Raw genomic sequence first — 24,181 nt, 5'->3', positions numbered from 1 at the left:
GTGGTTTTGTAACTCAAATGGGAAAATAACATCTCTAGAGAAAGGAAAACAATGCTTGTGCCTTTCTTTTTGAACTCAAAATGTTAATCATTACTTCCTGTGGTCATCAATAGGGCTGAGCTCACTGCAAACGCTAATGTACAAGAAAAGCTCATAGCGCAGAAACACCACCTAAACCATTGTCTTTGTCTCTTCTTCTCACCTGCTCCTCCTCGTACCTCCCCGGAGGAACTTTCAAAGCTTCTAATAAAACTCAACATATGTATTTAAGATGATACACAGCATTTCTTGCACTGCCATCAGTTAGTTTTGGGAGGGGACCTTGCTTTGCATTAGTTTCAAATGACACGTCATTCAGCAAGCCCGGTTATTAGGGGGAGTCTCCACTCCAACGTTGCTCACCCCTGGAGAAGCTAGTGCCCGCCAGAAGCCTGTTCATCTCGAGGTGCCCTGCAGCGTTTGCTGGTAACATGCATCCTTCAGTCATGTGCGCACAGGAGTGGCTGGTCCAGTCTGAAGGCATGAGTGGCCTGTAATTACTACATCAAGAGTCCTAACTGGTTTGTTGGTTATTTTCAAACTCTACCATCAAAATATTTAGGTGACTGGGTGCTCAACGTCGAGACACGCCATGCCGTTTCCTATCGGCCATTTTTCAGAGGAAGTCTATCTTTTCCAGCCCTTCCAAACGGCAGCATCTAGAAGGTACTCTAAGGAGGGTTTTTACTGTAAGTTGAGGTTTTAGGAAAGAATATTTTAGAGTGAGTCACTAAAAGCAACCTGGGAGAAAAGCAGGCAATAGCAACACTAACCAAAGTGAATCAAGCACAAATACTAATGGTCCTGAGATATAAACTACTAGGCACAAGATAAAACAACATAGGGTGCCTGGGTGGCTCAGTTGGTTAAGCGACTGCCTTCAGCTCAGGTCATGATCCTGGAGTCCCGGGATCGAGTCCCGCATCGGGCTCCCTGCTCGGCGGGGAGTCTCCTTTTCCCTCTGACCCTACCCCCTCTCATGCTCTATCTCATTCTCTCTTTCAAATAAATAAATAAATAAAATCTTAAAAAAAAAAAAGATAAAACAACATATTGCAACTTTATTAGATTTTTTCTATTTTACTGGCTGTTTGGACTCAACATAGGCCTTAGTAACCTGTCACTTTAACATCTTCAGGTGTCACCGTACAGAACACAAAATCTGACTGGATGGCACCCGTCAACCTGTCGAACAGAACAACCGTTAACATCACAGCTGTGGTCATGTAATGTTTTTATAATAATTCAATCACAAACATAAAGATACTCAGTATCATGTGGGGGTTTTCTGCTGCTGCAAGACCTCATCCACAAAGTTTACCAAACCAGGCCTCGTTAATGACAGGTCCCAAAAGATGCCATGTGCAGGCAAAACTCTGCCTCATATTTAGGATAAGCAAAGTAGCAAGTCTATGAAAAATTGCTTTTGAGCCCCTATTCCTATACCTCCATACACGTTCCCTCCTCAACGTGTCCCATTATCCATTCATCTAACATCCGGATAGGACCCCGTGGGTACTTTCCAAGTGAGGGTGGTGTTTAGGGTTTTGCTGGGTTCAGGGGAAGGGGCTGGATGGGTGGATGAATGGACAAACAGACAAAGGGAGGAGGGAAAGGAAACATTTAAAAACCTTATTTACTAGAACGCGCTTCACGACACCTCTCAGACTATAAACCAGGCTTGCTGTAAAGAAGTTCATTCTGATGACTACAGGCTTCCATGAGTGATTTAGGCAGTATCTTGATCTATCCCCACCCCCTAATAGATTTTCCTAAAACCTGTGGGACAATCAGGGAGGAAGCACAGACATCCCTTTCCAAACGAGGGCAGTGGGACTCCTCCCGGAAGGTAACGTTACGACCCTGGCTGCCGAGAGCAGCAGCTGCCCGCCAGCCATTCGGGGATGGGCAGTTACAGCTGTGCACATTGAGCCGGTCAGGTCTCGAGTCTGGTGTCTGAGGAGCGTTTCCGTCCACCTTCGTTCCATGGGGGCAGTGGCGTTTGGCGACTGCGGTCAGCATTCTATCCTTTGATCACGGCAATCGGTCTCAGTTTAATGGCCTTCTTGCTGATTCCAGCATCGTGGCAGGTGTTCACCACATCCGTCACGTTCTTATAGGACTCGGGAGCCTGCAGGGGAGGAGTTAAAAACTGTAAAAATCTACTTAAAATGTAATCCTTGAAAGCATTAAACGTCATGTGGGATCAAAGAAATGCACATTAAAATAATACTGAGTTTTCTTTTTGGTGTGTGTATCAAACAAAGATGATGACTGAACTCAATGTTGGCAAGAGGTTAATAAGATAAACACTTTCACCTTGTTTTATATTTTTCCTCTCTGTCTCATAATTTCCCATAGAATGTATATTACTTATATAACTAGGAAAAACAGTAAATGTTTAACTGAATAAAACACAACAGAAAGGAAATGCACCAAATCATCCTGTTAGCGGTCATTATCTTTGGTTGGTAGTTATTGGCCATTCTGACTTTATTTCCACAGTTGTCAAAATTTCTGGAATGAACAGCTATTACCTTCACAACAAGGGAAAGTTATTCAATGCACCTGTATTACTAACACCGTGTATATGTTTATGTGTATACACACGGACACGCTCGCTGTTCTTTCTGAGTTTGCAGCAAGACCTCGACCCTCCCTTCCCCCTCAGTCACTGTCCTGCCATTCAGACTAGTCTCATCACACACCCCCTCTCCCCAGTGATGGCAGCATAGCAGCTCAGGCCTCCCAGTGGATTCCCACAGGGCTCTGTACACACCCCGTGCTAGCTCATTCCCCTCCAATCTCTAACTTTCGCACTGCAGCCTCTGGACTCCTTCCAGTTAGTCATGTGCAGAATGCTCTCCCTGTCCCCCCTGATCTGAACACTCCCTTCACCCTCCTGCTCTTGAGGAAACACAGATCTCCTCCAGGGATGTAACTTCCACCTCCAACTTTCTGAAGTACTAGTTACTTTCCCTCCTAAGCGGGGTCCTGTCATTAGGCCCAGGACGGTGACGGGTGGCCTTGCTCATCTTGGTTCTTTCCAGACCATTCGCACTCCCTCCCCACTAAGTAATCCCCGTTTCCCTTTCTGAGTCTCTGGTCATCTTTCACTCCCTCTTCTTGCTGCAGTTACCTGCTAGACCCGGAAGCACTCCGTAGCATTACTTGAAGATTTCTCGCTCCTGGCTCACTGTCACTCTGTTCTGCTATAATTCCAAGTAGTTTCAATATCTAGGATAAGGACGCTTTCAGTATCTTGGCTTCTAGTTCCTTGACTTTTGCTCCTTCAATGCTTACCCGGATCATTCACTCCCAGCCAGGGCCACACCCCACAACTTGTCATTAGCAGCAATTAAACTCCTCCCTAATCTCCACTTGGGAGCATGTCAGGCTGCTGACCACAGCTAGGTTTCCAGCTCACGCCCTCCTGCGCTCCATGTCCAACGATCCTTGAACCCCGTGAGATGTACAATCTCTTTGCAATCCCTCAACAACCTTGCGTCTCTTCCACGGCACCACACTTGCAGACCTGGTTAAAGTTAACTCACCCTCTATTTCACGCCTGCACGTGTACAGCTGAATGTAGCTGAAAAACACCCAGTCACCAAACTGAGCTCCAGTAGGCCCTTGCTGCTGTCCTGGCACCCACCCCAAATCTCACCAGGCTGATTACTCTTTCTCTTCAATGGTTATTTCATACCTTCTCCTGCATCCCCACGCTTAAGTTGCTGGTACCACTTTCTACTACACTGAAAAAAGAGAAACCACCAGAACAGAATCTCCATAAAATCTCACCAGCTCTTCCCTGACTACCTGCATCCTACCTTCTCTTTTATTAAGGATTCATTATCTGAGGTCCTAGCAAAGACCAACCCCATGCACTCTCATCTATCCAAGGACACTACTCCAATAATTCCCCCCTCTTTTCTGCATCAATTTCTCTTCCAGATTCTTCTCATCAGTGTGCCAAATCATGTTACTCTTCTGCTCAAAATTCTCCAATGTCTTCCCATCCCCTCCCTCAGAGTAAGTGCAAAAGTCCTTCTGTAAAGGAAAGGCAAGGACTCACACGATCTGGCGCTCCCACCTCTCTGACCTCAGCTCCCTCTTGCTTGTTCTTATCATAGTGGCCTTCTTGCTATTTCTCCAACATCCAGGCATAATCTCGCCTTAGGGTTTCTGCACGTGGCTGTTCTCTCTGCCTGGAAAGCTTGCCCCTAGATACCTACACAGTCCTCTCTCTCACTCCCTTCAGGTCTTCACTCAAGTATCACTCCACTACATCCTATTTAAAACCGCACCCACTTCCTATCTTTCCCTATCCCTGTCCCATTCTTACTTTGTAACACTTAATGTCTGTCATCTAACACTACATCTTTTACTCTGTGCTAAGTTTCACAAGAAAGGGATTTGTTGGTTTTGTTCTCTGCAGTACCCCTAACACCTAGAATAGCACCTAACTATAGATGTTTAATAAGTATTTTCTGAGTGAATGAAAAAATCATACATAAAACATACACATAAAGAAATACCAAGTATCAATAAAGGTTATCTCTGGTTGGTGTAATTTTAGATGTTTTGTTTTCTTCTTTGCATTTTCCAAAATCTCTTAATGAAATAGGTGTTTCCTTTCTTTCTTTCTTTTTTTTTTTAAGAGAGGGAAGGGCTCAGGAGGGGCAGAGGGAGAGGGAGAAAGAGAGAATCTTAAGCAGGCTGCATGCCCAGAGTGGAGCCCGGCTTTATCTCACAACCCTGAGATCACGATCTGAGCTGAAACCAAGAATCGGACGTTTAACCAACTGAGCCACCACCCCATAAACAGGTGTTATTCTTAAAATCAAAGAAAAAATTGTTATTAAGAAATAAGGCTTTGTCGTACTCTGTGACTCAGTAAGTCTACTCTTGGGATTTCAGTCTGATTTTTTTTTTAAGATTTTATTTATTTGAGAGAGAGAGAGAGAGAGAGAGAGAGAGAGAAACAGCATGAGAGGGGAGAGGGTCAGAGGGAGAAGCAGGCTCCCCGCTGAGCTGGGAGCCCGATGCGGGACTCGATCCCAGGACTCCGGGATCATGACCTGAGCTGAAGGCGTAGACGCTTAACCAACTGAGCCACCCAGGCACCCCTTCAGTCTGATTATTAAAAACAGCTGGATGGGGCACCTGGGTGGCTCAGTCGTTTAAGCATCTGCCGTCAGCTCAGGTCATGATCCCAGGGTTCTGGGACTGAATCTGCTCAGCGGGGAGCCTGCTTCTCCCTCTCCTCCCCGTTCGCCATCTTTGTCTCTCAAATAAATAAATAAAATCTTAAAAAAAAAGAAAGGTAAGAATCATTCTTGTGGACTTGCCTTGTAATTAACCTCCGAACAAAAGACAATGATAAATTGTAATTGAGGTTATTTAAAAACAAACATAGTTATCTGATAGCAATACCGGAAGTTATGCTCTCTGTGTAGTGGCATAAATCACAGACAGTTTTATGTGGAGCATTTATCGAAATTTCACTTACCTCTTCCATAACCAATTTGGGTGAGGCAACGCGGATTGCAATTCCCATATCTGCCAGTTTGTCCAAGACATCCTGAAAATCTAAATTACGACGAGATTTTGCTCGGGACAGTGCCCGGCCCTAGATTAGGAAAGGAATGAACTTTAAAAATTCTGAGCTAAAATTTACATTCAACTCCAGTAATTATTTAAACTTTTGGGATTATATGCCTTTTCCCTGACTTCTTTAGAGTTAGAAAATAATCTTTTTCTGTTTTATCAACCTTAGTCTTTTGTTACAAATCGCATCATATCCTTCCAGAAAACAAATTTCCACCTATACAGAACATTCAGTATTGAAAGATTTAGTTTTGTATTTGTAATTAATTATCAATTCAATATAAATTGATTTTAATCACAAACAGTAGGTCTGTCATTACAAAAACCTTGTGCCTTTTGATTTAAAACAGTTTTTCAACCTTAGCACTACTCACATTTTGGGCTGGATAATTCTATGTCACATAGAATGTTCAGCAGCATCCTTGGCCTCTACTAGATGCCAGGAACAAAACTCCCCTCCCTTACCGTGACAATAAACAAACAAAAAAAACAATGCCTCCAGGTGTTGCTAATGTGTGGTATGCGATGTTGTGCTGGTTATCACTGGGTTAAAAATGAGGAGTTGGGAGGCAGCTGGAAATGAGAAGGGATCAGAGAAAAAGGCAGGCTCAAATACATTTGTGAGGGTCTGTCCTATAAGAAGATACTCTAGAGTTTCAATTTTCCACTCCATCACTAGCTAAGCACTCTCATGGCTCAGAACATGGCGTGGCAAACTGGTTTGTGGGCCAATCTGGCCCACCACCTGTTTCTGTAAATAAAGTTTTATTGGAACACAGTAATTCCCATTGGTTTATGTATTGTCTATGGCTGCTTTTTCACTACAATAGCACAATGGAATAGGTACTACAGAGACCATATGGCCCCAAAGCCTAAAATATCTACTGTCTGCTGCTTTACAGAAAAAGTCTGCCAACCCCTGGCTTAGAAGATAAGAGGCGATATGGTGAAATAGGTGTGCTGTCTACGCCTGGGCTCTGAGGTGCAAATCCCCCAAATCTTGAGTGGACCTACCTAGAAAGGAGCAAATTCCGCAAATGACTAGGTCTGTGAATGGCTGAGATAAGCTGTGATGTGAACTTGCATCAGTTAAAGTTCTATCTGTTATGCCAATGTGGGAATTTCCCAGTCTGGATTTTGTGGACTTGCAGAGGTGGGAAACAGTCCCTCACTCTACAATGACTCCACTAAGGTAGAGATTACTAAGTGACCTTAGTTGGTTCACTAGACAGCATATATTATGGGAAGAAATTCAGGTAGAAAACAAGATGGATCCAAACTTCAACTCTGTTAATGCTCAAATACATTAACCTGTCAAAATGCAAAATGGCAAACTGAAGAGACCATTTCTAAGTTTCTGTTTTCCTTACCGCTCCATGACAAGTTGTTCCAAAAGTCTCAGTCATGCCCTGTTCAGTGCCAGTAAGAACGTAACTACAGGTACCCATAGTGCCGCCAATGAGCACAGGTTGTCCAGTGAGCTGAGGATGCAAACACCAATCCAACATATTACAATTTAGAAAAGCTTTAAATGAGCTTCTTATGCCTGAGATTTATACTTCCTCTTGCAGTGCAGGACTGTGGGAGAAACCTGGGCCTCCAAATACACTGCTTTCAAAACTTACTAGGACATATTTTAATTCTTGGATAATTGGGAGGGAAAAATGTGAGGACCAGGAAGGCAGCAGAAAACAGACAATGCAGGAGTGAAGCCAAATTCAAATGTCTGGCGAAGCGTCATTAGGCAAGGCGCTTGACCTCTCCAGGTTCTGCTAAGGGCCCTTCTACCTCTACCACAACCAGATACCAAGAGGAGAGGAGAGGTGAACAGACTGAGTTTAATCTTAATCTTGCCTTCCAATCATTCAAAGGCCTTGAAGAGATCACCTATATGGAGTAAAAGAGTCTCCATGCAGGACGTTTTAGACTTCCCACTGCAGGCACAGAGGGGGGAGTCACTGCTTCAGAGAAGACTGGAAATCACTGTTCTCAGGGAGGACAGACTTTCTTTACACAACCACTGCCTCTCTGTTTAAATTCACCCATGTTTAGAACGACCTAAACCATGCCCCCATGGCCTAAAACCACAAATGGCTTAGTACATACTTGGTAATCAACAGCAATGAGGGGATGGTGAGGGGGGAAAGCTCGGGTGGATCCCTTCCTGTGAACCAACAGTGTCCGTTCCTTTCCATCCACCACGTGCTGCTCTACTTTGGCAATATTGTGAGAAACGTCATAGATCACATGCAGGTCCAAGTCATCAGGGGTTGTGTTGAAGACCTTGGCAAAGGCCTAAAAGGAAAAGCCTATGTTAAAAGCGGCCAGAACCAGCTCTTCAGAACTCCTCTGATTTCAGCTGCTCTGCTCCTATAGGGAGTGAGGGATTTAAGAGCTCAAATATAGCAGTATTATTAATCTTCACATAAAAGACAAAAACCATCCTTTACACCACATTGCAAATTTCACTCCATAAATTCCAACTCTGGTTGAAAAGCTGCTGGGCTACTCTTGATTCCACCCTTCAGAACAGCTTCTTCCTCAGCCTTCTAATCTTCGTGAATGCACTTCTATCCTATCTGCTGCTCAAGGCAAATTCTAGGAACAATTTTGGTTTCTCTTCTTCTCTCATTCCTCACACCTGATACTCTGCTGATTTGATTTAAGGAGACATCAAGAGCCTGGACACCTTGCCAATATTTCCAGGATTTACTACATAGATTTCGAAAACCGGATTCTATAGGCTCTTTTTTAAACCTTACCATGAGTAACAGAAGAGCAACTTCAACTGTACCTGACGGGTTAAGAAGGTCATGGAGGAGCGGTTGACCCAGGCATAGTTCCCAGCAGCTGCCATCCCCTTTAGGTAGTCCTGACCCTCTGGGGAAGCGATCCGAGCACAAGCCAACTGCCGGTCGTTGACTATAATCTTGTCTCTCTTCATGGCTTTTTCCATAGCTACCAGTGCATCTGGACCAGAGAGAAGAAGTCTAAATCGGCCGCTTTTACCTTTATAATTCAGCTTTATTGCAGAAAAGTAGGCTACATTCAAACCCATTTTTTAAAAAGCAAATAAAATACAACTTTTCCTTTGACATGTTTCTAAGTTCATCTATTCGCTTGGTCAAGACATGGTTATTGAGGATCTTCTGTCAGCGCTGTGTGACACAAAGTATGTGGGTTACAAAGCTAACACCTTCCCTGTAGGAACTTGGACAGGGAATGAGAGGTGAACACAAATAGCAACAACATGGTCTTAGTCTCCCCTTTCCTGGCATGAAAATGAATGAATAGAAATAGTAAAGTACATTTTATTACTGTCATGGTTTTAAAAAATAATCTTTTAGTGACTTGGAGACAAGTTGCTAGAAGAGCAGGAAAATCAAATCCATGGTAAAGTGTAGAGAAGTACTCAGTCAGAATTACTAGTCAGTGCTCCATACATTTGCTAGATTAAATATTCTAATGGGTCAAGCTGGCCCAAATTATTAAATTCCCATAGGATGAAATGTACACACAAGGATGAACTATTATAATATACAACTTAAGGTTTATAAAAATTTCCATGTGTTTATATACCTTCTCATAAATTCATAAATCCTTTCACACGTCCTATCAATCATCCAAAGTGACCTTGCTGCTGTTCCCCTGCCTTCTGCTTTTGTTCATGCTGTCTTTTGGTCATGAATGTCCTTTGTGCATGACTGTCCAAACTGCAAACAGTATGTGTTCACCACGCCACCTCCAGTATCTTTTTTTTTAAACGCTTTATAGAGACTGTTCTTTGGTATTTTATCAAGTACTACCTTTTCATTTTAATGAACGTGACATCTCTTTCTTGAGACAATTTGAGGGCGGGTCCTTGCCAATTTCATCACCGAATCCACTATAACACTTAATCTTGCATTATAGGTACGTAAAACACATCTGCATACATCATAATTGTATAAATGGAATAGTATAATGCGAAGTATTTAATCTCCTATGACAATACCATGTGAAATAGTAAAAACTTATGCAATATAGTTCGAGCTTTCTCTCTGAAATCGCTATTTGGTTCCCTATAAATGCGTGTTTGAGCACTGAGTCAAAAATTAGATCCAGAATATACCTGTGGCTACTTGGTGGCCCAAGCCTCTGCTTCCACTGTGGATCATCACACACACCTGTCCCTTATGGTCGATGCCCATTTTCTTAGCTGCATACTCATTGAAAATCTCATCCACAACCTGGATTTCTGCATAGTGGTTGCCTGCTCCCAGGGTCCCCAACTGCAAAAGTAAGAATGTCTGATAAAACACCTTCTATTTCGCTTTTAAAGATTTATTGATTTGAGAGAGAGAGTGCGGCAGTGTGCATGCACAAGTCGGGGGAGGTGCAGAGGGACAGTCTTCAAGTAGACTCCCCACTGAGCGGGGAGCCTGACACGGGGCTTGATCTCACAAACCCATGAGATCATGACCTGAGTGGAAACCAAGAGTCAGACACTCAACTGACTGAGTCACCCAGGCGCCAGGCTTCTATTCTGCTTTAAAAAAAATCATTTAAAAAGCAAATTGGTAAAATCAACTGGTAGATAAATAATCACAGTGTTTTATATAACAAAGAAATTTCTGAGCCTCAGAAATGCTTCATGCATTTAAAGCAATACACAATAAAAAAACATGGTAGAGTAGCTCTTGAAGATTACTGTATCATTATCTGCTTGAGGTATATACAAATATGTATTAAAAACTTCATAAACCAAAACTCAGACCATTAAATGGCCCATAGAACATTTTAAACGTTGTGGACAGAAGGGTCAAATTTTGGGATGAACTAGGGGCGCCTGGGTGGTTCAGTTGGTTGGGCGACTGCCTTCGGCTCAGGTCATGATCCTGGAGTCCCGGGATCGAGTCCCGCATCGGGCTCCCTGCTCGGCAGGGAGTCTGCTTCTCCCTCTGACCCTCCTCCCTCTCATGCTCTCTGTCTCTCATTCTCTCTCTCTCTCAAATAAATAAATAAAAATCTTAAAAAAAAAAAAAAAATTTTGGGATGAACTCTGGTGAATGCAGACTCTTACACAAGGTCTAAGTTCGAATGATTTTTAAAACATCTATAAGTTTAGTGACAATTACCATTATCCGCCACTGAAAGAATGTATCCTGTAACTGAAGTTAAGAGATGATTTAGGGACCACAGCACAGAAGTGCTGGAAGAGTCTTTAGAGGCTGCCTAGATTTAACTAGTTTAACTAGTTTTCAGGTAAGAAAACCAGACTCAGAGGTACACCTAGGTGGCTCAAGTCGGTTAAGCATCTGCCTTCGACTCAGGTCATGATCCCAGGGTCGTGGGACTGAGTCCTGCATCGGGCTCCTTGCTCAGTGGTCCAGCCCTCCCAACACACTCTCCCTCTGCCTCTCCCCCTACTTGTGCTCTTGCTCTCTGACAAATAAAATCTTAAAAAAAAAGAAAAGAAAAGAAAACCAGACTCAGGCAAAAGAGACTTGCTCACAGTCACAGAGAATTAATGGCAAAACCATCGCCATTAGCTGTAGATGTCAAACATGTGGTATATTCTTATCTCATGGATGCTATGAACTGACAAGGTATGTCTTCTCATCTTGGACTCCATAAAACTCAGCCACATCTGTGGACTGTCAAAGTATGTACGTACGTAATTTGGGCATACATTTTTAAGCCTTATAATCATATCTCACTTTTCTCCCATCCATTTCTAATTCAGCACATTTTGTTTTGTTTTATGAACATCTGCAAGTTCCTAACAGTTTTTTAAGAGTAAGAACGAAGCATAAACAAATTTGTGTTCTTTTTGATATACTGTGAAAAACCTGGGGATATGTTTGCTACATAGAAGACATTTCCCCCTCAATAGAAACACACGACCCCCCCCCCCCCCCCCCGGCCCCAAGAACGTTGCCCCTCCCACGTGTTACCTGAGGAAGGCCTCTTTTCTTAGCCCTTGCGGAGACCTTGTTGGGGTCAGCCTGCAACATCCTTCCGTACTCCTCACAGTGCTCCTTGTCCTCAGCCCAGGCATAGCCTTCCCTCAGGGACCAGTCCACACCCATCTCCAAGGCCTCCTCCAAGTCTCTGAGGGAATAATAAGGTCTGGTCATTTCACAGCCAAGGCAGAGCAAAAGCTAAGATGACCACACCTCAAAAGGGCAGAAGGAAACGGTCCATTTACTCTCGCCTGTGTACCAGGCACTGTGCTAGATGCACACTTTATGCTCTCAGCAGCTCCAGGCTTTTTGAGGAAAGCAGCTACATAAATAATTGCGATATAAAACAGTAAGGACCATGTGAGAGATAATTATAGTTCTTCAGACATTTATTCAGTCCCTTGTACTCTTCAAATCTTATTTGCATTAGATTTGCCTCTCTGAAAGGCAAAGAAAATTTATAACTGTCATCAGATATCACCATCTACCACTAACTTTACCACAGGTACCCACCTTCATTAATAATTTATGAACAATTACAGCCAAATAATAAACCTATGTAAATGCCTTCAGGTGGCACAGGATAAATTTTAAGGTATCTCTGCAGAAATACTACATGGCTTCAGTGCACATGCATTTTGAAGGGGCACATACATTAAATCCCTAGAAGGAAACAGCCTTGATCTTCATCTAAGGTCCAGCCCTCCCAACACACTATCTGGAAGGTTAAATGATCTAGGTCATCTCCCCACTATAGCCCATTTCAAACATTATTTATGATAAAGGACAAGATTTCTATTTAAAATATTTATGAAGATCGGGGCGCCTGGGTGGCTCAGTTGGTTAAGCGACTGCCTTCGGCTCAGGTCATGATCCTGGAGTCCCTGGATCGAGTCCCGCATCGGGCTTCCTGCTCGGCAGGGAGTCTGCTTCGTCCTCTGACCCTATCCCCTCTCAGGTGTTCTCTCTCTCTCATTCTCTCTCTCTCAAATAAATAAAAATAAAATCTTAAAAAAAAAAAATATTTATGAAGATCTTAGAATTCATATTGTTCTAGGTATGCTTTTCAAACCAGGGCTGCATGTCAGGGACCACATAAATCACAGATCCTCCAATTTATCAGTTTACTCCAAGTTTTTTGTTTTTGTTTTTTGGCTGGAGGGCAGCTGCAGAACTGTTAATAGCCAGAAACATACTGGTATTAACGTACGTACGTGTATGTAATTAGAATGCCAAAGTCACATAATTTTAAAGATAAAACAGAAGATGCCAAAGAAACATTCTAGTTAAGCACACGTTCCGCAAAGTTTAAAACGCACAGCTTTGCAAGAGCCATGACGGTACCGTCACTGGCCATCGAAAAGGCAGTTGTGCTGTGGCTTTCAATCTCATTCTCTACTGCTGAAATATTTAACATCCTCGCTAAATATACAACATTCAGTGCCATCATTCAAAAAGGAAGGTCATGGCTAAATAGAGGCTCACTGAAAAAAGGCGGTTCAGAATACAGCCTCTGAAACCAAAGGATCTCTGGTTTGAATCCTGACTTTACTTACTAGCTTACTACCTCTTTAAACCTCACTTTCCTTTGTCAATTGGGAATAACATTAGGGTTATTATCTAAATAAAATGACATGATAGACGTATACTATAGCACAGCGCCTTCCATGTAGGAAGTGCTCAGTAACTCTCAGGGGTATTTCTCTATTATAAATTCTGTGTGTCAAAGGCTGTTCTAATGAACATCACTTGACTAATCTCTCTAATCAATGGGGCAGGGGGCACCTCATGTGTAAAAGAACAATTCATTACCACTTCCTGAAAGGTGACTGAACAATCCCCATCCCCTAAGCATCCTACATTGGTTATGAATATGAGGGTCACGTGGTTATTTTCTTTCCCAATCTGTTTATTGGAATCTTGTCCTCTTACTTGGCACTCATGGGGATGACACCTTTTGATCCCACCCCAACAGGAATATGGTCAAACATAGCTTGGGCAAGCTGCTCCTTCACAGGCTGGACATCGCTTTCGTCTAAATTGGTTCTTAGCAAGCGCACACCGCAGTTGATGTCAAATCCAACACCACCTGCAAAATAGAGAAGTCAGTCACAGATTAGCAAAACCAGGTAGTTGGGCAATGCTACCTGTGGTTTCTCACCATTAATATAGGGTTTGAAAGACAGCTCTTCTTTTATTTATTTATTTATTTTTAAAAAGATTTTATTTATTTATTTGAGAGAGAGAGAATGAGAGACAGAGAGCACGAGAGGGAGGAGGGTCAGAGGGAGAAGCAGACCCCCTGCTGAGCAGGGAACCCGATGCGGGACTCGATCCCGGGACTCCAGGATCATGACCTGAGCCGAAGGCAGTCGCTTAACCAACTGAGCCACCCAGGCGCCCCAGACAGCTCTTCTTTTAAAGATAACTTTTTAAAAGTAGCCTACAAAGTAGGTAGTCTGATGACATCAAAACACTTAAAGTAATGTACATACTACAGGTACTTTGTGGGCCAGGAAGGCGGTAATAAACAATGAGTATCATCTAGACTAAAGATTAAAAAAGATGTATACAATTAGAAATTAGTCGTAATGATGAGTATCATCTAGACTAAAAATTAAAAAAAGATATATACAACTAGAAATTAATCGTAATAATGATAATGAGAGCAATCACTTACCCAGTACTTCCTAAGTGCCTCGTACTGTGCTAAGTACTTTTCACAGCTTAGCTCATTTACTCCTCATAGTAATGCTACGTGGAGTTAACATTACTAGCTCCAATTTGCCCAAGAATTAACTGGGACACAAAGAAGACACATAATTTGCTAGCGAAGCATTTCAGTTTGTTTTGTAGCCAATGTCTAAAAACTGCCTGGCATATAGTAGGAGCCCAAATAATTTTCCATAAATGTACACTTTACTTGATATTTTAATAGCCTCCGAGTGTCCACAATTAATCCTCTCAGTAAACTAGGGGACAAGGAATGATAGACATGAGACTAAGAAACGTCCATACTCTATTTCAGAAGGACTGTGCTTCACACCTGACGGCAGATGTGCACAGTGACCTTACCTGGGGATACCACTGCTTCGGGGTCACTCATATCAAAGGCTGCCATATTCCCAATAGCAAACCCATAACCTGAATGGACATCAGGAAGCCCAATAGACCGCTGAAAGAGAATTAGAAAATGAAATACAGCTTTCTCAACCTGACAAGACCATATTAATTCTCAAGTGGGCTGTGGGCCGAAGCCTTCCCCAAATCAAGATTCTGTTTTTGTGAAACCTTCTCTATTGGTGAAAATTAAGTATAAAAACTTCTAATCATAAAATTAAAAATAGCAAGGAAAAAAACCTTTTTAATAAAGTCTGACCATTAACTAAGAAAACTGAAACAGAAAAGCCTCAGTATAACATGCTATAGGAGGGCCACGTACTAACTTTAAGGTAGTATTATGTTCTAAATATTTATTGTTATAAAAGAAAAATTTACTTCTTATTTCAAGGAGTGAGTGAGAGCGGGGTGAGGAGGTGAAGAGGGAGGGAGAAAATCTTAAGCAGACTCTCCGCTGAGTGTGAAGCCCAAAGCAGGGCTTGATCCCGTGACCCTGAGATCATGACCTGAGCCGAAATCAAGAGTTGGATACTCAACCAACTGAGCCACCCAGACACCCGAAGTAGAATTACATTTTAAAGATAATCTTCAGACACGGACAAATTGTGGTCACATCAGGCTAAGTGAAGGGAAATATCTGATTTATACTGGTCCTTAGTGTTTAAGCCATCATAGGCAAATGTAATCCATTTGCTGGTATGAATACTGTACACTTTCTACATCTGGGGCCTAGGAAAGGGCCCTGACCCAGGAAGAATGCAGGTCAATGCAGACACCTAGACACCTAAGAGTTCCTTACATGCACAATCCATTTCTGTTCATTTTCCTCCCAAGTGCCAGCACAATAAATGGTATAAAGACCTCAAAAAATGTCTGCTGTAGAGACTTCATACCTTCTTGTGATGGTGGAACCTGAATGTTAGACTGTGGAGGGGCCCCACTTGCACCACCCAGGCCTACCTGTTATCGCCACCATCCTCCTTTCCCAATCATGCCTACAACAACTGTACTGTCCTTTCTCCCTCCCCACAGGTCTAACCCTTACACTTCTGTCCATTCTTTCTCCAATCATCCCCTTGAATGGGACCAGAGTGAAACTTTCAGTGGTGGCACCCTGATCCAGGAATAATGCTGTACTGTGACAAAGAAACAAGAAAACAAAACTACTTCAAAGATTTTCAAATGCTTACAGGTTCTAGCAAAAAGTAACCAGAAACTGAGATGCTATCTAGACTCAATTACTTCTTTAAGCTCCATGGTTATTTCTAGATATTTGAAGGTCACTATCTAAGTGACACCGCTATCAGTTAGGCCTGGCCATTCATCCACTCGCAAACTTTGAGACTAAGACAAAATATAAATGATTCAAACTCTGAACATGGACTCACATGAACAATCCCAGGCAGGGCTGCCACATTGCCAATTTGTTTCATGGCTGGCAGGAAGCCACCGACACCTGAAGACAAAAATTCAGAATTAGAAAAGGGGACGCAGGTGATTTTTAGCATTAAGTACATTCATAGGTTTCCTGCTTGCGTTAAATGAAGGGGTAGTGGTCAGGACCACCAGAACAACAAAGCAGGAGAGGATGTTTGGGGTGAAGTGGGAAGGGGGCTTCATCAAGAAGGCAGCCAGCACGGGGGCGCCCGGGTGGCTCAATCGTTAAGCGTCTGCCTTCAGCTCAGGTCATGATCCCAGGGTCCTGGGATCGAGCCCCACATCAGGCTCCCTGCTCAGTGGGAAGCCTGCTTCTCGCTCTTTCACTCCCCCTGCTTGTGTTCCTTCTCTCACTGTCTCTCTGTCAAATAAATAAAATCTTAAAAAAAGAAGAAGAAGAAGGCGGCGGCAGCACACGCACAGGACGGTAGCGAGGGCAACCGGAGTAATCACAGACACGCTGTCAGCGTTCTGTGCATACCACGGGAAGGTTCCTTGCAAACACAGTACTGAGAAATGTGAAACAACTAATAAACGTTATGTTGCCAATAAAAAAAAAAAAAATTCTTTCAATAGTTATATTATTTATGCAAAAAAAAAAAAATCAACACTGGTTTTACTCTAAGTGACAAAGAAGGGCAACGCAGAAGAGCTGGGACAACACTGGACTGAAAGGCAGGGGACATGGGGCTCTAGTTTTGCTCTATCACTTGGTCCCAGTGTCATTTTAGGCAAGTCAGGATGTCCTGGTGGGTACAGGGGTGGGATTTAGATTGTTGAGCTAAAAATAAATGGGTTAAAACCAGGTTCCACTGTAATCATTAGAGCATTATATTAGAGCTTTATACACTTATCCCTAAACATTGGTGCAGTTCTGCAAGGTAAGTGTAATCAACTCCCCTTTACAGATGAGATTAGCTGAAGTTCAGTGAGGCTAATCAGTGTACTCGTTAAGAATGCAGACTTTGGAATCAGACACTCTTAGATGTAAGTTCCGCCTCTGTCATTGAGAAGTTATGCAACTGGACTAATTAAAACGACTTACCAACAAACAAGAGCTCAGGGCTAGATGGCTTCCCAGGGGAATTCTACCAAACATTTAAAGCAGAATTAATACCTATTCTTATGAAACTGTTCCAAAAAATCAAAATGGAAGGAAAACTTCCAAACTCATTTTACGAGGCCAGCACTACCTTGACCCCGAAACCAGACAAAGACCCCATCAAAAAGGAGAATTACAGACCAATATCCCTGATGAACATGGATGCAAAAATTCTCACCTAAATACTAGCCAATAGGATCCAACAGTACATTAAAAGGATTATTCACCACGACCAAGCGGGATTTATTCCTGGGCTGCAAGGTTGGTTCAACATCCACAAATCAATCAATGTGATACATTAATAAAAGAAAGAACAAGAACCGTATGATCCTCTCAATAGATGCAGAAAAAGCATTTGACGAAGTACAGCATCCTTTCTTGATTAAAACTCTTCAGAGTATAGGGATAGAGGGTACATACCTCAGTATCATAAAAGCCATCTATGAAAAACCCACAGCGAATATCACTCTCGATGGGGAAAAACTGAGAGCTTTCCCCCTAAGGTCAGGAACACGGCAGGGATGTCCACTATCACCACTGCTATTCAACAGAGCACTACAAGTCCTAGCCTCAGCAATCAGACAACAAAAAGAAATAAAAGGCACCCGAATCCGCAAAGAAGAAGTCAAACTCTCACTCTGCAGATGATATGATACTTTATGTGGAAAACCCAAATGACTCCACCCCAAAACTGCTAGAACTTATACAGGAATTCAGTAAAGTGTCAGGATATAATATCAATGCATAGAGATCAGTTGCATTCCTATACACCAACAACAAGACAAAAGAAAGAGAAAATAAGGAGTCAATCCCATTTACAATTGCACCCAAAACCATAAGATACTTAGGAATAAATCTAACCAAAGAGGAAAAGAATCTGTATTCAGAAAACTATAGAATACTCAGGAAAGAAATTGAAGAAGACACAAAGAAATGGAAAAGCGTTCCATGCTCATAGATTGGAAGAACAAATATCGTGAAAATGTCTATGCTACCTAGAGCAATCTACACATTTAATGCAATCTCTATCAAAATACCATCAACGTTTTTCAAAGAAATGGAACAAATAATCCTAAAATTTGTATGGAAGCAGAAAAGACCCTGAATAGCCAGAGGAATGTTGAAAAAGAAAAGCAAACCTGACGGCATCACAATTCCAGACTTAAGCTCTATTACAAAGCTGTCATCATCAAGACAGTATGGTACTGGCACAAAAACAGACACATAGATCAATGGAACAGAATAGAGAGCCCAGAAATGGACCCTCAACTCTATGGTCAACTTATCTTCGACAAAGCAGGAAAGAATGTCCAATGGAAAAAAGACAGTCTCTTCAACAAATGGTGTTGGGAACATTGGGCAGCCACATGCAGAAGAATGAAAGTGGACCATTTCCTTATACCACACACAAAAATAGACACAAAATGGATGAAAGACCTAAATGTGAGACAGGTATCCGTCAAAACCCTTGAGGAGAACATAGGCAGCAACCTCTTCGACCTCAGCTGCAGCAACTTCTTCCTATAAACATTGCCAAAGGCAAGGGAAGCAAGGGCAAAAATGAACTATTGGGACTTCATCAAGATAAAAAGCTTTTGCAAAGCAAAGGAAACAGTCAACAGAACCAAAAGATAACCCGACAGAATGGGAGAAAATATTTGTAAATGACATATCAGATAAGGGGCTAGTATCCAAAATCTGTAAAGAACTTATCAAACTCAACACCCAAAGAACAACTAATCCAATCAAGAAATGGGTGGAAGACATGAACAGACATTTCTGCAAAGACATCCAAATGGCCGACATATGAAAAAGTGCTCAACATCACTCAGCATCAGGGAAATACAAATCAAAACCTCAATGAGATACCACCTCACACCAGTCAGAATGGCTAAAATTAACAAGTTAGGAAACAACAGATGTTGGCAAGGATGTGGAGAAAGGGGAACCCTCCTACACTGTTGGTGGGAATGTAAGCTGGTGCAGCCACTCTGGAAAACAGTATGGAGGTTCCTCAAAAAGTTGAAAATAGAGCTACCCTACGACCCAGCAATTGCACTACTGGGTATTTACCCCAAAGATACAAATGTAGTGATCCGAAAGGGCATGTGCACCCCAATGTTTATAGCAGCAATGTCCACAATAGCCAAACTCTGGAAAGAGCCTAGATATCCATCAACAGATGAATGGATAAAGAAGATGTAGTATATATACACCATGGAATAGCATGCAGCCATTAAAAAAATGAAAGCTTGCCATTTGCAAAGACGTAAATGGAACTAGAGGGTATTATGCTAAGCAAAATAAGTCAATCAGAGAAAGGAAAGTATCACACGATCTCACTGATGCGAGGAATTTGAGAAACAAGACAGAGGATCATAGGGGAAGGGAGGGAAAAATGAAACAAGACAAAACCAGAAAGGGAGACAAAACATAAGAGACTCAATCTCAGGAAACAAACTGAGGGTTGCTGGAATGGAGGGGGGTGGGAGGGATGGGGTGGCTGGGTGATGGACATTGGGGAGGGTATGTGCTATGGTGAGCGCTGTGAATTGTGTAAGACTGATGAATCACAGACCTGTACCCCTGAAATAATACATTTTATGTTAATAAAAAATAAATAAAACTACTTAACATCACTGAGCCTTGCCTTACACGTCTGTAAAATGGATATAACATTTTCCTCTTAAAATTATTCTAAGAATTACATGAGATAATCTACGTAATGTACCTAGCAAAGTCCCTGGCACATAGTAAGTGCACAATAAATGGTAGCTCGTTATTACTGTTCAAGGTTAGCTTCAAAATCAACCCGGTCTACCCAGCTCCAAACAGTTTCTACAAAGCAAGGTGGCTAACAATGTGATCACAAATAAGTAACAGGTTTTTGGTCTCATTTAAGTCTTGATTATTACCTGACAATACTTCTGAATTTTTAAATTATAATTGAGTTAGCATTATCATGCCACAGGGAAGATATTATTTATATGGCCACATGTAAAACTCTAATGTACTTACCACCACCCCGACAGGCATTCCTTAATTCCTCAAACATTAATTTTTCCAGAGCATCATTCACGTAGAAAACTCCTTCAACCTGGTACGAACAAAAAGGAAAAACTATGAGCACATGCCTATGATATATAGGCACTGGATAGAACACACATAATATATGTAATATTTATTTTACTCTACTCCTTATAAAACACTTTCTCATTACCTTAAGCAAGCACAGAACTTCCTAACAAAGACTACCAGATGCTCCTATCTTTAAATATGTATTAAAAATGTATTTTGCAATGTTCTCAAATTGTTTATTCTCCTACTCTTAAAAAAACACTTAAGAATTCAACAGGAATTTTTTGCATGTGTGATAAAGAAGTCTTGGGGCACCTGGGTGGCTCAGTTGGTTAGGCATCTGCCTTCAGCTCAGGTCATGATCCTGGAGTCCCAAGGATGGAGCCCCTCACCACACACATGCTCTCTCTCTCTCTCAAATAAATAAAACCTTTAAAAAAAACCAAAAAGAAAGAAAGAAAGAGAGAAAGAAAGAAAAGACTTCCAACTATGCTCTCACCAAGGCCAAAAGTCCTACTACTCTTGTGCTTCTAAAAATCAGTGGGTCTTGATAAATGGATGAATCAAAAGAGTAAAATTCTAAACATAAAAATGCAGTCATCTGATCTTAGTGTATTTTTTCTGTGCCTAAGACAACAGCACATTACACTTTATTTTGTCCTATGCTGATTTATAAATCAATACTTAGGTAAAGAGTAAAAAAAATTTAACATGTAGCTACACAGCTGTGTGCTTAGTTCTAGAATCTACACAATTTAAGGGGATAAAGGAGCTTGACAAAAAAATACAAAAGGCAATGGAAGACGTAATTATGTAACACCAAAGGCCAGAACATTTTTATCAGATATCAAAGATAATGAAGAAGCTGCCCACTGAAGAAGCAAAGACTTAACACTAATCACCTGGACAAATTTCTTTCTTTTGTAAGAAAGAGGACTTCTGCTTGAATAACACCAGTTGAAAACGGAAAATGTCTCCAGTACAATTTTCTAAGGGCCACATTTTATTAATTCACCAAACATTTACTGAGGACTTATTATGCTTTAGGCACTGTAGTGGGCAATAGGGGAGATACAAAGAATATATAAGATCCTGTTTTTTTTTTTTTTTTTAAAGATTTCATCCATTTGTCAGAGAGAGAGGGGCAGGCAGAGGGACAAGCAGGCTCCCCACTGAGCAAGGAGCCCGATGTGGGACTTGACCCCAGGACCCTGAGATCATGACCTGAGCTGAAGGCAGACGCTTAACTGAGTCACCCAGGTGTCCCTAAGATCCTGTTTTTGAGGAAATTTCCAACCCAGGATGCAGCCCAGACTAGAAAATTAAGAAGGTAATGAGGCAAGCACTATGACAGGAGAGTGGTATGGAAGAAACTGATGAAGTGGCTCAGTAGCCCAGGGAGCTGGAGGAGGCTTGAGAGGTGTTCACTGTTTTAACCAGCTCTTCAAAGACCAGAGACATCACTGGAGCTGCAAGACATTCAGGAGATACAAAGGAGACACAAAAATGACATAAAATTGGAAGGGAGTCTTTTAGGAAGAGGAATTTTTAGTGCAGCATGTGGGTCTTAAGGGAGGAATAAAGATTAAGGAGGACAGATTCAGTAATTATTGTGAAATTCACTCATCTCTCAAGAATGGGAATTCAGTTCAAGCTTAGCATAAAGGTCAGCAACTTTTTAAGAGCAGTATATCGAGATTTCAACTCTCCATTCTTAGGGGAGAAATGATAGTAAAGTGCCGTACAAAGAGTTAAACGATAACTGCCTGTCGCAAGATGAGACTTGCTCTTAGGCAGAATTAGCAGCAGTGTGTGTGTCAAAAGTGCAGCTAGAACCACTCCCAGACACTGACAGTGTATTATCATGACCATCATGTCGTGGTTATTGCCTATTCCTTCATTCAGGGAACCAGATTCCATAAACAGAAACTGGCTAAACGGAAAACAGCAAAATGGAATCTTAGGACCATGGCCCTTTCCTCCTCTCGGTGTCTAGCTTTGCTCATGGGGGACACTCAGTAAGTTTTGATATTGAGTAAAAAGAGTGGAGTGGCTGTCAGGAACTCTTACCAAGACACAGACTCACAAACCTCCAATACACTTACAGGGCACCTTAAGGGAGTTCAAAAGCTACTTAACATATGTCCCCAAAACCTTACAAATGACTGTTTTCTTCACTTTAATGGAAAATAACAGGCACAAATGGCAATGAAGCCCGAGAGAGATAGCGAGCCCAGGCTTTCACACTCCCTGGTACTGGGTTCCAAGTCTCCATCGGGAATACATCATTCTGTCAGAGGAAAGAGAAGTAAAATGGGTATCAAGTCCTGGCTGAGCTTCTTACTAGGCGGCTGGAGGAAACTGTGTCACCAACCCATCCTCAGCGAAGTGAGTATTAAAAACAAGCCACCCTGCCCTGTGAACTTTCTACACAGCCGCGAGAGGCAAACACGTTTTATTGAACAGTGAATGCTAATAACTTGCTTCAGCAAACGAAGGTCCGTAAACGTCACCCAGATGGCCAGCATGACTCAGGAACGGGGTTCCCGTCCCAGCAACCCCACCTTGGACTGCCTGGCTGGGCCACCATGTGAAAAACCACTAACGTCTCTAAAGCTCGGGAACGAAACGTCTTACGGTGCGTGTTTGAGACTTCGACGCGAAAGCGTTTTTGCAAGCGCGAATTTCGCGTTCACTTGGCTTCCCCAGGAACGTTCCGCTTCGGGGACCTTTTGCGCCGGGAGGTGGGGCCGGCCGGAGGGTGGGGGCGGGACGGTCCCCGCGCCCAGCCAGGGGTCGGGAGGGCGAGGGGGAAGGCCGGGCCCGGTGGGCAGGGAGGTGCCGCGGGCCCCCGGGGAAGGCCCCGCCACCGGCTCCCGCTTCCCCGCCTCACCTGCATGTTGGGCACGAAGCCCTTCTTGATTCTCCAGCAGTTTTTATTGATCTTTTCCAAGAACTGCAGCTCATCATTATAACTACGACTCATGGCGGCGACAAGGGTAGCAAAAACTCCCCGCTCCGCTTTGAAGAGACGCTGCCGCGCTGTCCCGCTGCCTGAAGTACTGCCTTCCGGAAGTCAACGCGCAAGCGCGGTAGGCTCCGCCGCAGGATGGGCGACGGCAAGCACCGAGGCTCGAAATTCCTGCCACCAAAATCGCTTTTATCTCGGTAAGTTAGACTGCCCTCTAGTGTTTATCTTTCGGATATTTACTAAGTCCTCTTCCAGGCTTAAAGCGAAACTAAATGCAGTCGTTTCTAGTGAGATGTAGTCGTCCTTTGTTTTGGAAGTGCTTTTCAGCACTTGAAAAACACACTGAATCTGGATCAGGTCCAACTGCTGTAATGAAAATCTGCGTGGAGTTTACATTCCCAACAGTGAGGGAAAAAAGATGTGGATAGCCAAGAAACATGTTTAAATAAATATAACTGGACATTTGTAATGTTTCAGAATGAATTTGTGGATGCACATTAAATAACTTTTCTGTAGAAAAGAACATTCCAGGGGCACCTGGGTCGCTCAGTCGTTAAGCATCTGCCTTGGGCTCAGGTCATGGTCCCAGAGTCCTGGGATGGAGCCCCGCATCGGGCTCCCTGCTCAGCGGGAAGCCTGCGTCTCCCTCTCCCACTCCCCCTGCTTGTGTTCCCTCTCTCGCTGTCTCTCTCTGTCAAATAAATAAAATCTTAAAAAGAAAAGAAAAGAAAAGAACATTCCAAAGAATGAATGTGACAGCTTATCATTTATTCCAACAAACACTGATGGGGGTGGTTGTTAAGGCCAGATGTGCGCCATAAAGATGTAGATCACAGTCCTTGCGGACAGCGGGGCTTCCCAGACTTCCCTTCTTGGTCG

At 42.6% G+C, this 24,181-nt stretch overlaps 1 protein-coding gene across 1 annotated transcript; it reads right to left on the bottom strand.

Annotated features, from left to right (window-relative positions):
* Nucleotides 1-1,082: 1,082 nt before the first annotated feature.
* On the bottom strand, nucleotides 1,083-23,396 carry RTCB (RNA 2',3'-cyclic phosphate and 5'-OH ligase). The gene is made up of 12 exons (XM_021687382.1): nucleotides 23,225-23,396; nucleotides 20,272-20,350; nucleotides 16,103-16,170; nucleotides 14,670-14,769; nucleotides 13,527-13,683; nucleotides 11,586-11,742; nucleotides 9,761-9,920; nucleotides 8,444-8,619; nucleotides 7,756-7,944; nucleotides 7,020-7,130; nucleotides 5,552-5,671; nucleotides 1,083-2,170 (listed from the first exon to the last, which is right to left on the bottom strand). The coding sequence occupies exons 1-12, from the start codon at nucleotides 23,315-23,317 to the stop codon at nucleotides 2,063-2,065; spliced, it is 1,518 nt and encodes a 505-aa protein (XP_021543057.1). The 5' UTR covers nucleotides 23,318-23,396; the 3' UTR covers nucleotides 1,083-2,062.
* Nucleotides 23,397-24,181: the final 785 nt, after the last annotated feature.

This window comes from Neomonachus schauinslandi, chromosome 5 (assembly GCF_002201575.2).
Source record: "Neomonachus schauinslandi chromosome 5, ASM220157v2, whole genome shotgun sequence".
Classification (NCBI taxonomy): Eukaryota; Metazoa; Chordata; class Mammalia; order Carnivora; family Phocidae; genus Neomonachus; species Neomonachus schauinslandi.
The sequence above is the reverse complement of the archived record's forward strand: the minus strand, read 5'-3'. Positions and strand labels throughout refer to the sequence as shown.

Coding starts and splice junctions, on each gene's coding strand:
- RTCB (XM_021687382.1), bottom strand. CDS start 23,317: ATGAGTCGTAGTTATAATGATGAGCTGCAGTTCTTGGAAAAGATCAAT. Junction 7,131..7,755: donor TCATTGCTGTTGATTACCAA/GTATGTACTAAG, acceptor TTGCATCCTCAG/CTCACTGGACAACCTGTGCT. Junction 5,672..7,019: donor GAACAACTTGTCATGGAGCG/GTAAGGAAAACA, acceptor TTCCTAATCTAG/GGCCGGGCACTGTCCCGAGC.